General features: G+C 46.7%; 1 protein-coding gene across 1 annotated transcript; it reads left to right on the forward strand.

Annotated features, from left to right (window-relative positions):
- Nucleotides 1-248: 248 nt before the first annotated feature.
- On the forward strand, nt 249-10,194 carry FAM161A (FAM161 centrosomal protein A; the record flags this gene model as incomplete). Its single annotated transcript, XM_080616688.1, has 6 exons — nt 249-368; nt 1,516-1,763; nt 2,315-3,475; nt 7,316-7,415; nt 8,973-9,127; nt 9,708-10,194. The coding sequence occupies 6 exons, from the start codon at nt 249-251 to the stop codon at nt 10,192-10,194; spliced, it is 2,271 nt and encodes a 756-aa protein (XP_080472814.1).
- Between the last annotated feature and the right edge of the window lie 1,388 nt (nt 10,195-11,582).

Consider the following 11,582-nt stretch of genomic DNA (forward strand, 5'->3'; position numbering starts at 1 on the left):
AGATCAAGACCAGTGTGCAGACGAGGACACGAAGCCACAGCAGTGTCGCCGCAGACGGCCCGGAGAGCACTGCGAGAAGGGGCCTCAGCTGCTGCCGCCTCTCCGCAGGCTCCCCCGCCTCGGAGCTGCGCTGCCCTGCGGAGGAGAGAGGCCGGGCCGGGCCGGATGAAGCGACCCCGCTTCCGCCCAAGCGGCCGCCTCCAGCGGGGCGGAGCGGGCCCGAGCTGCGGCCGGCGCTGCCCGCGGGGATGGACGCGGGGCACCGCGCAGCGCTCCTGGCCGCCGCCTGCCTGCGCACCCCGCTGGACCCGCGCACCCGCGCGCCCGCCGCGCTCTACGAGCGGGAGCCGCCGCCCGCCGCCGCGCAGGTACCGCGGGAAGCGCCGTTAGCGGTTGCGGAGTAACGGCGGGAGGCGGGGTGAGGGGCTCAGCTTAACCCGCCCTGCACCGGTGCTGCTGCGCCGGAGCCACGGGAGCCTTTGCAGCTCCTGGCAGCGGCGAGGCACAGGCAGGGACAGGCACAAACACCCGGCAGCTGGTCCCGCCTGTGCGGCACCAATCCCTTAATGAGCTTGGAGCGGCCGGGGTTGGGAGAGCGGAGCTAAGAACTGGCGATGCCCAGGGCCGGGAAGAGCCTGGGATCGCTCTGCGGATCGAGGAGGGACCCGGCAGGTTCATACGCGATGGGCTCAGGAGGAGGCGGATGGTGCCTTTCTGTAACGGCTGTTTAAACTCGCTTCCTTGGTCGTGTAGCTCATTGTGCGTTAGGTCTCGGTGCTGGGGAGAAAACGTGTTTTGCAGTGAAAACCTGACCGAACATAAAGGTGCAAAGCTTATTAAAACATCTCCATGTGGAAAAGCATTGATTTTGGGATAAAGAAACTGTCCTGGATCTTTTTTAAACATGGTGCTTAAGGATAACATAAAGGGAGCCCTTGTATGCAAACAAACCTGGATTTAATGACTTCTCTAACGTATAAGCTTTAAAAGTTCTTCAGGAACGTGCTTGCCTGCACACAGCTGCAAGCTGCCAGACAGCAGTGCAACCATCAGCATCCCTGTTGTTCCACAGCAACTTATGGAATGGGGAATAAACACACACATGATACCTGATGGCTTCCCTTATGGGAACAGGAGGCAGGGAAGGTTCTGCTGTGGGTCTGTTTGCTTCTAAATGAAGGCTTTCCTAGAGCTGCACAGTGATCAAGGGTAAAATGACACTTTACAACATAGTTAAACTGGTTTCTTTTGGTAAATCCTTTAGATTGTATTTCCTGGTGTAAATATAGTGATTACAGGACAGATCTAGGGATCCTACGTGCTTTAAGTAGGACCTGTAGGATATAAATTATCATACATTACTCCATGTAGCTTTGCCTTAACTTTTGTATCCTCGTATCTCTCTTTGGCATTACTGCATCATTCATTAGCATAACCAGGCTAAAGCAATACTAAGAGCCTTGCTCCCCTTTCTTCTAACAATCAGAACGCTTTGCAAACATCCCTCTCTTGCAGGATGGTTTTGATTTGGATTCAAGCACCAACAGGGAGCAGCCCCTGGCTCTCAGTGGAGACTGTGACAAGCAGATAGACTTCTCCAAAATGCACCATTCAAACCAAGAGTATTACCTGAAGCTGGAGGAGCTGAAGAACGCGCACTTGGAGACCATGGCCAAACTGGAAAGTATGTATAGGAATAAACTGCATTTGAAAAGAGAGCAGCCCCTGGGCAAGAAGAATGCTGCTGCTGGTGTCTGCTGCAGGTAAGTTTGGTGGTGCCTTTTACCTGGAGGTCTAGTGAAGGTGTCCCTGCCCGTGGCAGGGGTTGGAACTGGATGAGCTTTAAGGTCCCTTCCAACCCAACCCAGGCTGGGATTGTATGATGAAACGCTTTGCAGAGACCTGTAAACCAGATGTAAACCAGGTTTGTGGGGTTTGGTTTCTGGGGCTGGAAGGTGTTACTGTCCCCATTTCCTCTAAGCAGGTAACACGGAGAAGTTAGTTTTAATAACAGAAGTGCTTGTTCACCTTGCTAAAGGGCTGTGGGAGTTACAAGTGTGTGTGCAGCAGAGGCTGGGCAGCATGGTTAATAAAGCACAGTGCTTTTCCTTAAGAAGTGCTGACTTGTTTGTGACCAGCACTGACTTAAACCTATGAGCAGGCCTGAGTGCCCTGTTTACTTCTCTTACCTTTTCCTTTCCCCCACCAGCACTGTTGAGTTTTCTTTCTAACGATGGTACCTCGCAGTGGAAGTTACTGGCTTTGTACCAGTGTTGGACTGACTCAAAACATCTTTTTCTTCCCTTTTTTAAAGGCCAACTTGGGAGAAGAGCTCGTATCAGCCTCTACATCTGCACAAATCCTTTTCAGACTCTGATATAAGCGATACCTTAAGTTCAAGTGTATCTGAGGGGTCCGACAGAGCCTTTGAAGAAAACAGGAGTGAAACTCCATCATCTGCACTTGCCAAGCAACGGATTGAAACCATGTGGGATGGGTTCTCTGTGGAAGATTACATCCCTCGCACCAAACCCAGCTCACCCGCCTGCAGAACCAAGCAGAAGAAACAGAAAGCATGGTCACCCAAAGTGACGGTGCCCAAGCCCTTCCAGATGACTATCAGAGAAGCCAGGAAGAAAGAGCAGAACATCAAGTCGAAGTCACTGGTTGAAATGGAGAACAACTTACTGAAGAAGCAGCTGGAGGAGGAAGCAGAGTGTCAGAAGCAGTTCCGAGCCAACCCGGTGCCCGCTGCTGTCTTCCTGCCGCTCTACCATGAAATCGTGCAGCGCAATGAGGAGCGCAGGAGGTCCGTGAAAGAGAGGAGCAAGCTCCAGCTCTTGGCTTGTCAGAAGCCGTTTAAATTCATTGAGCGAGAGAAGCAAAGGAACGAGATGAGGAAAATGCAACTGAGAGATCTTTCTGCGCCTGGAAAGAAAACAGGACTGTTCAAAGCAAAACCAGTTCCGAGATGTGTCTATAGCCCGGCTGTTAATGACAGGCTGAAGGAGGAGGAGCTCTACAGGGAGATCAGGATCAGAATGAGAGCTGAGGAGCTGCTGTGTAATTCATCTCCCCCCAACAGCAGGCTGGCTTTAAAGGACGCCAGTAAAAAGAAGAAGCCCAAGTGCAGTGAACCAAAGCAAACAGAGCAGAAACCCAGGATCAAATCAAGCGTTCCAGACTTTGAACTGCTGCACCAGAGATTTCAGCAGCGGCTCCTGCAGAAGAAACAAGCGAAGCACCTGACAGTCTGTGAACCTTTTGGTCTCCGTACTCCGTATATTCCCTCAAACAAGGGGAAGATATTGAAGGACATTGAAGAGGATGAAGAGAAGCTGAAGGAAACACGCTGGCCATATGTCTCTCCAAGACGTAAACCCCAGATGAGACATTCAAGGGTGAATTCACATCTTGGAGGATCTAAATCACCAAAAATCACAGAATCCACAAGACGTCGACTACACGCCATAAGGTGACTACTGCAGTGGTGCTCTACATTGTGATGTACTTTATCATAGAATCATAGGATGGTTTGGGTTAGAAAGGACCTTAAGATCATCCTGTTCCAACCCCCCTTCCATGGGCAGGGACACCTCACACCAAACCACATCACCCAAGGCTCTGTCCAACCTGGCCTTGAACACCGCCAGGGATGGAGCATTCACAACCTCCCTGGGCAACCCATTCCAGTGCCTCACCACCCTCACAGTAAAGAATTTCTTCCTTAGATCCAATCTAAACTTCCCCTGTTTCAGTTTGAACCCGTTACCCCTTGTCCTGTCACTACAGTCCCTGATGAAGAGTCCCTCCCCAGCATCCTTGTAGCCCCCTTCAGATACTGGAAGGCTGCTCTGAGGTCTCCACGCAGCCTTCTCTTCTCCAGGCTGAACAGCCCCAACTTTCTCAGCCTGTCTCCATACAGGAGGTGCTCCAGTCCCTGATCATCCTCGTGGCCTCCTCTGGACTTGTTCCAGCAGTTCCATGTCCTTTTTATGTTGAGGACACCAGAACTGCACACAATGCTCCAAGTGAGGTCTCACGAGAGCAGAGTAGAGGGGCAGGATCACCTCCTTTGACCTGCTGGTCACGCTCCTCTTGATGCAGCCCAGGATACGGTTGCTTTCTGGGCTGAATATGTAGTGAATGTTTCCATGTGGTGGATATAGAGCTTAATGTATATTATATGAGGGCTTAATTATAACAGACAACTTAAAATACTTAAAAATAAGACTTAAGATTGTTAAAGAAAGAATAGTGCATTTTTGTCAGCCTGTGCACAGGAAAGGGATAAATGCCTGCTGCTTCCCAGGATACCACTGAATCCCTTAAAATGGCACATACCTTGTGTCCTCTTACACCTACCCTGTTTTCACCCTGCTTTCCTCTTTGCCACAGCTTCCTTTTGAAGTCTTGCTCTCGGTTCAAAGTGAATTCAGCCTTAGTTTATGTTTCCACCAGGAGTACACTTGAGGAAAAGAGGAAGCTGGAAGAACAACAGCAAAGGATCAGAACAAAGCAGAAACAAAGAACAAAAAGCCTCCAGAAACTTGTAACCACTCGGGCTGAGGCCAATGACCCCCATCAGAGCCTTGCTCAGGTGTCTAAATCCAAATTAAGAACATTCAGGTATCTCATTCTACATTGTATGAGAGACATACAATGTAAAATACAGCGTAGTCCAAGTTTATGGAGTCACACGTTTGCTAAATCATACACTGTACAAGCAGCCAGGAAAGAAGTGGCCAAATGCAGTATTCCAACTGGGAAACTGTTGCCTGTTCTCAGGATTTTGCTCTTTATGGTGTTACAGATTAGCTCCTGTGTTTCCTCAATGGAGAAATCAAGAGGAAAAGGACCAGTGTAGTTACAGAATACCCTTGCACTGCTGGATTGCCAGGTGTTGGTACAACTTTGGTGCTCGCTGTCTCCTACAGGAATGAACAAGTCACAGTTCATCACTTTGTCCCAGCAGGACCCCACTTTAGAGGGAAAATTAGAGCAGGAATATTATTTCAACGTAGCACAGCTATCAGCAGCTAACCCAGAAGCTGCTGGTGCCTAGCGGGAATGGGATCCAAAATTCCCTTTAGTAGAGGTAGAGACCGGAAGGCTGTTTCTATAGGACTTGAGGAAAAGTAGCACTCAAGGAATAAACGTCAGGGCCTTCTCAGTGTGCTGTAAGCTACCAGTCCAGATGGCTCCAGCTCCTCGATGCTGATCTGACTCCAGAATTGATGCTTGGCCTTGTTTCTGCTTTTCATTTCCGCTTCTTGTTCTTTGTAATTCCTAGGAAAAAAACCCCAAATTAGTCCTGTTTGAGTGAGTCTCTAGTGAGGTTCATAATCTCTCTTGGCACCATGGCACTGCAGCAGTATCATCCATTTAAGGTGGTGGTATGTGGTGACAGTGAGAGGTACTGACTGCTCTGCCTCTGTTGCTTCATGCGTAGGCAGGATCTTGGGCAGCGACTGCGAATCCTGATTTCCAGTAAGCAGGCAAACAGCCAGTAACTGACAGTGGCAGGGGAAAACAATACAAGGGTGAATCATGGAATGGTTTGGGTTGGAAGGGACCTTAAGATCATCCAGTTCCAACCCCCTGCCATGGAGACGGACACGTCACACTCGTGAATGATCATGAGATAGGCCTGATTATGGGATTCATAGCTTAGGTTAGCAACTCTTAACTCTCATACTAAACCTTAAGACATTTAGAATATGGTTGAAGCCAGAGATCTGTCTGAAATGCAGGTGGAGGTAAGGGCTGTAGCCAAAGCAGACATGGGCAGAAGCAGGACTTACACATGGTCCTGGGCAGCAGAGATGCAGTGGTAGAGATGCAGGTCAAAGAGGGCAGTGCCTTCTGACTATTTTGTTAGAGTCAGAGCTCAAACACAATTGCTTTGGTAATGCAACCAGTAGATACTGTTAATAAGAGGAGCTTTATAATGTCATTGTCCTTGGGTACATGATGTGCTGACTGTAGGACAGAAGCAGAAAGCAAGCTGAGTTACAGTAGCAGGGTGGAGAATCAAGAGGAATAGTGGGTGTGTTTACAAGATGTGATTTGAGTTCATTCAACAGCAAACTTCAACATTAAAGTCTTCAGCTTAATCAGATTTCAGGTGTATTGTAACACACTCGTGCTGAATTCTTGTCTGCACATAAAATTACGCTGTTACAAAGCAAGATTACTTCCCTGGTGCTGATGCATTAAGGCTGGTACAAGTGCTTAACTTGATAATGCTTATTTCAGCATAGGCTGGGTAATGGGGTACATTAATGTAAGTGCTCTTCTAACAGATAATTAGGTTTGTAGAAAGCCGCCTGAGAGAGCAAGCAAGGAGCAACAATGAAGTTCACTCCCTCCAAGTGGTGAATAACTTGCTTTAATGCACAGCTATTGTGCATTGCAGAAGTTCAGAGGATGGTAAGGGAAGGAGGCAGGAGGAGACACAAGTGTAAATGTGCCAGAGCTCTCATGCTTGACCTTAAGTGACTTGGTAATGCTGGAGCTGGCCCAGTACAGAGGCAATGCCACAAAGAGGTGTCTTTGTCACACACGGAGGATTACAGCCCATTACCTGGATTATCTGGTGCTTGCTATCATCTCAGATACTTCCTCATCCTGCTGTATTGCCTGGGACCTTGACAAGCCAACTAGGAAAACAGGGTCCTATGATGGAAGCTGTGGCTGCCCCATCCCTGGCAGTGTTCAAGGCCAGGTTGGACAACAGGGGCTTGGAGCAACCTGCTCCAGTGGAAGGTGTCCCTGCCCGTGGCAGGGGTTGGAACTGGATGAGCTTTAAGGTCCCTTCCCATCCAAACCATTCCATGATTCTATGATCCAGGATGTGGCCACCCCTGTTATGAACAAGCTTCTTATCATCAAACTTCTACCTTAAAGTACTGATTTTTATTTAACAATATTAATTTCCTTTGGTGTATTCTGCTTAATATTGCTTAGAACAAGCAGAACATCTGTATGAAATCAGCATTTAAAACCCTAAGTGTCCCAAGTAACCCTAAGAATCCAAACTCAGGCAAACTATTTAAGCTCAGTAGCCAGGACCTCTCTCTGCTTCTGCAAAGTGACAGCTTCCCAGCCAGTTTTATTCAGTGCTTACAGACAGGCAATTGCTGTGAAATGAAACAATAACCTCAGAGCCTGTAACCACTGTAAGCTAATTTACCGTTGATACATCTTTAAGAAGGAGAACATTGAGTTTGTTAGGAACAGTTTAACTGCGGTAGGAAATGACTTCTTGTATTATAAATTACTAATCATTTCTCTTGTCCTCTGTTTCCCTTAGGAATTATGAGAAGCAGAGAATGCAAGAATATCTGCAAGAGCTGCAAGAAATGGAAGAAAGAGTGAAACAAAGGCCATTGCTTTTTGAAAGAGTCACTCAGGTTGTCTTGCTTCTGTATTACTTCCTACCTTCAGATACTGCATAAGACATTTGTAGTCAGGATAGCTTGAATACACCTTTCAGGCCAGTATTTGTCCATTTTAATCTCTATTGCCCTATTTCCATATAAATATTACTAATTTTTGGGACTAGGTATTTGTGGCATGCTTGCACAGGGAACAGGGATGGCTGTAGTAAACGTTGTCCAAATCAGTTACAACATGAGTAACTTTAAACACAGCAAAAAATGTAAGAGGTTTAAATTGGGAAAGAAGAGATAAGAAAATTCAGGTGTCCACTATAAAGCTCAGCTGCAGTATGTATTATTCTCTTTACATTTCATTACAACCACATGCTGGTAGCGTGGTCCTTGACCTGTTTCCAAACCCAGAGAGGCAGCAAGTCATAGATCACTGGTTCCCTGATCCCTTGTCTGTGTGGGTTTCCTGGGTGTGGGGCAGGAGCATCCATGTAGGCTGGAGAACAAGTTCTCCTCACTCAGATCTTACCTGGTGGAAGAGAATTTACAGCCTCACTGTCAGAAGGCAGAGACACACATCTGTGTAATCTGTTAAATAGCAGGTAAGAAGGTGAATACTGCTTTTTTAGGGCAATTCTACATGGCCACATCTTCCTCCTCCTCCCTCAAGAGCTATATACAGAACACAAGAGCTCTTCATTAGCCAGTGGGAACAGGGAGCAAAGCAGCTCTAAACTAGTACAGAAAAGGAAAGCCTGGTGTAAAGTTTAAGCATTGTTTTGCCATTCTTACCTGCAGTGAATAATCATTCCACTTGCCAGATGCAATGAATGAAATGGAATATTGCTATAAATGGTTGATGAGAAAATGAACATGAGCCGGCTTCAGTGTGCGCTCGCAGCCCAGAAAGCAACCGTATCCTGGGCTGCATCAAGAGGAGCGTGACCAGCAGGTCGAAGGAGGTGATCCTGCCCCTCTACTCTGCTCTCGTGAGACCTCACTTGGAGCAGTGTGTGCAGTTCTGGTGTCCTCAACATAAAAAGGACACGGAACTGTTGGAACAAGTCCAGAGGAGGCCACGAGGATGATCAGGGGCTGGAGCACCTCCCGTATGGAGACAGGCTGAGAAAGTTGGGGCTGTTGAGCCTGGAGAAGAGAAGGCTGCGTGGAGACCTCAGAGCAGCTTCCAGTATCTGAAGGGGGCTACAAGGATGCTGGGGAGGGACTCTTCATCAGGGACTGTAGTGACAGGACAAGGGGTAACGGGTTCAAACTGAAACAGGGGAAGTTTAGATTGGATCTAAGGAAGAAATTCTTTACTGAGCGGGTGGTGAGGCACTGGAATGGGTTGCCCAGGGAAGTTGTGAATGCTCCATCCCTGGCAGTGTTCAAGGCCAGGTTGGATGAGGCCTTGGGTGACATGGTTTAGTGTGAGGTGTCCCTGCCCATGGCAGGGGGTTGGAACTGGATGATTTTAAGGTCCTTTCCAACCCAAACTATTCCATGATTCTATAAAGTATCAAAAGACAGGCATTGAATGCATTTAGATAACACGTAACCACTGTGGTTTGCCTACAGAAAAATGCCAGAATAGCTGCAGAAAAGCATTATTCCAACAGACTGAGAGCACTGGGGATATGCCCAGAGTTTCTGTCAAGGAAAGGACAAACAACCAAATTGCTACAATATTCCAGTGCTGAAGATTTTCATTACTCCACTGATGCCAGAGAAAGGTAGAGATTAATGAAGGATCCCCCCCATACCTAGGAATTAGACACTAAGTTTTGATGTGTAGGTTTCTTTGTTTTATTTATTTGCAGTATTTCCCATGTAAATACCTGACTGTAGTTAGCATTAGTATGTACTTGTTGTTTTACCTGAATTAAATGTGATTTCATAAAACAAAGGAGAGCACTGGATACGGCTTGAAATGCCCTTCAGAGAAAACTGAAGGGAAACCTTCTTTATTTGTTCCTGTCACCAAAAACTGTGGCAGGTTGCTAGTAAGTCGCTTCATTCTGCATTACCTTCACTGAATTGTTAAATTAAGTCTTGTAAACCCCACTTTTCAATATCCATTAGGTATTATGATTCCAAAGAAAGCAGAAATGAAAGAATTGAATATATATAAGCAATACTGTTATTTTCAAGTGTAACAGCAAACTCCAGTGTCCCCCCCTTCCCTTTTCCTTCCCCATTTCCACCCCAGCCAAGGCTGCCAGGATTTGTCCTACATTACCTGAAGGTAGTTGAAAACCTGCTGGAGGGCATCTTACCTGCAAGTAAAATCACACGTGCAAATTGTCTTTTCAGAGCCATCAAGGATGAAGTGAAGGAAAGGGAGTCCTTTGAGGCTGACAGCAGTGAGTCTGAGCAGTCCTGGGAGGAAGAGGAGGAGGAGAACAGAAAAGGCGTCACAACTCCCATCCAGGATGGCCAGTCCAGTGAGCTGGAGGATGAGGAAGAGGCAACAGCCAGCCCTTATACCCATCAGCCTTGCCATGCAGCTGAGTTGAGCCCTCCCTCTGACCAGCACCATGAAGAAGAGGAGGAGGAGGAGGAGAAAGAAGAGGAGGAGGAGGAAGATGAAGCACAAGCAAAAGCAGGCCGGTCACTTAGCCATTCCCAGGAAGAGGAGGAGGATGACCAGTCAAGACCCAGCTCTTGGTCTGATCAGCCCCATGAGCATGAAGAGGAAGGTCAGTCTGACCCTGAAGCTGAGGGTGCTTTTGGCTATGAGGATGAGGAGTATGAAAATGATGATTCAGAAGAGAAACCCAGCGATGATGAAGCTGACTGAACGAAGGCAGGCAGATGGCCTGAGGCTCAGGAACCTATTTCATTGCTGGCAGTGAAATAGACACCAAACAAAAACTTGCTACTTTTCTACTGATACAAAATGCTGTGAATTTAAACCTTTCCACTCTTTCCAGTGCAGAAATTTTGTCTGTTTTCCAGTAGGAAAGATCCAATTACAAATTTCCACCAAAAAAAGAATTTACTTTTATATTAATCTTATTTATTCTAGCCTTGTGTGATACCAGTTTGTAAAATGAACTGCAACCCCTGTTCAATAACAACGGCTTGCATGCTGCATTGGTAAGTACTGAGGTCTTCTGCCCAGCTCTTTCTACATGCTGGCAAAGGCAGGTAAGATTTTGGAGCAGTGATTTGCCATTATCAGTGTCTCCTGGTCTCATGCAAACATTTCAGTACTTGTGGGGTGTGTTCATGCCATGTCTTGTAGGATGGCAATGAATAGACAAGGGTTTGTTGTGCGAGACCTCAGAGTGGTTTTAGCAGAGCAGCTGCGAGGAGCACAACATGTGCAGTTAGACCATATGGCCAAGTGAGTCTGTTCAGTTCCTCCCTCTGCTTCCCATGGGGTTTGTCTTCTGCCCACTTAAGTGAGCTGAACTGTGACAGGAAGTAAGGTGCTTCATCAGCTCAACTCCTTTGTCTATCTAAAATATTAACAGTACTGCAGTTGTTCCCCCTATAGTGGAGAAAATGCCTCGAATACATGAGAGGGACCACTTAAAACTTCACAGAGGTTTTTAAGACTTACAGACAAGAGTGGCTCAGTAGAGCAAGTGATGCTGCAGATCTTGCATGTGTCGTGTAACCAAGCCCCCAAACTGCTCTTTCAACTCCATTTTAATTTGAAGAGCTCAAATCATGATCTTGTAAAATCATTCTTCATAAATGCTGGCAATGTCTTTATTGAGGCAGTAAATATACACTGTAAAGAGAGAATCTTATTAAGTCAGGTAAAAATGTAGCCCAGCAGCTCTAATCGATGGAAGTAGGGAAAGAAGTGCTTTAGGACCTTTTCCTACACTCTTGCCACTCAGGCCTTCAGCTACTACTTCTCTTCAGAAAATAGAAGGTTTGGGGTTTGGATTTGATTGTCTTTCATTTAGTTTCTTCCAAGCTGCATTGAATGCAGCATGGAAATTGCTGAATCCTGTTGTTATTTCTTCCTCCTGGCTTTAAGAAACTGTGTAATGGTGTTTGGAAGTTTAACATGACGACTTGTATTCATTTCTGAAGTGTGAGCATAACAAATAGAAACTTGAAACTTACTTCTTTACTTAAATAAAACAGCCATTTTATGTATGTCATGCATGACAATATTAATCACTACTTCAGGAGGAAGGTGACAGTTTACAATCCCTAGTTATACCT

This window comes from Psittacula echo, assembly GCF_963264785.1.
Source record: "Psittacula echo genome assembly, chromosome: 4".
NCBI lineage: Eukaryota > Metazoa > Chordata > Aves > Psittaciformes > Psittacidae > Psittacula > Psittacula echo.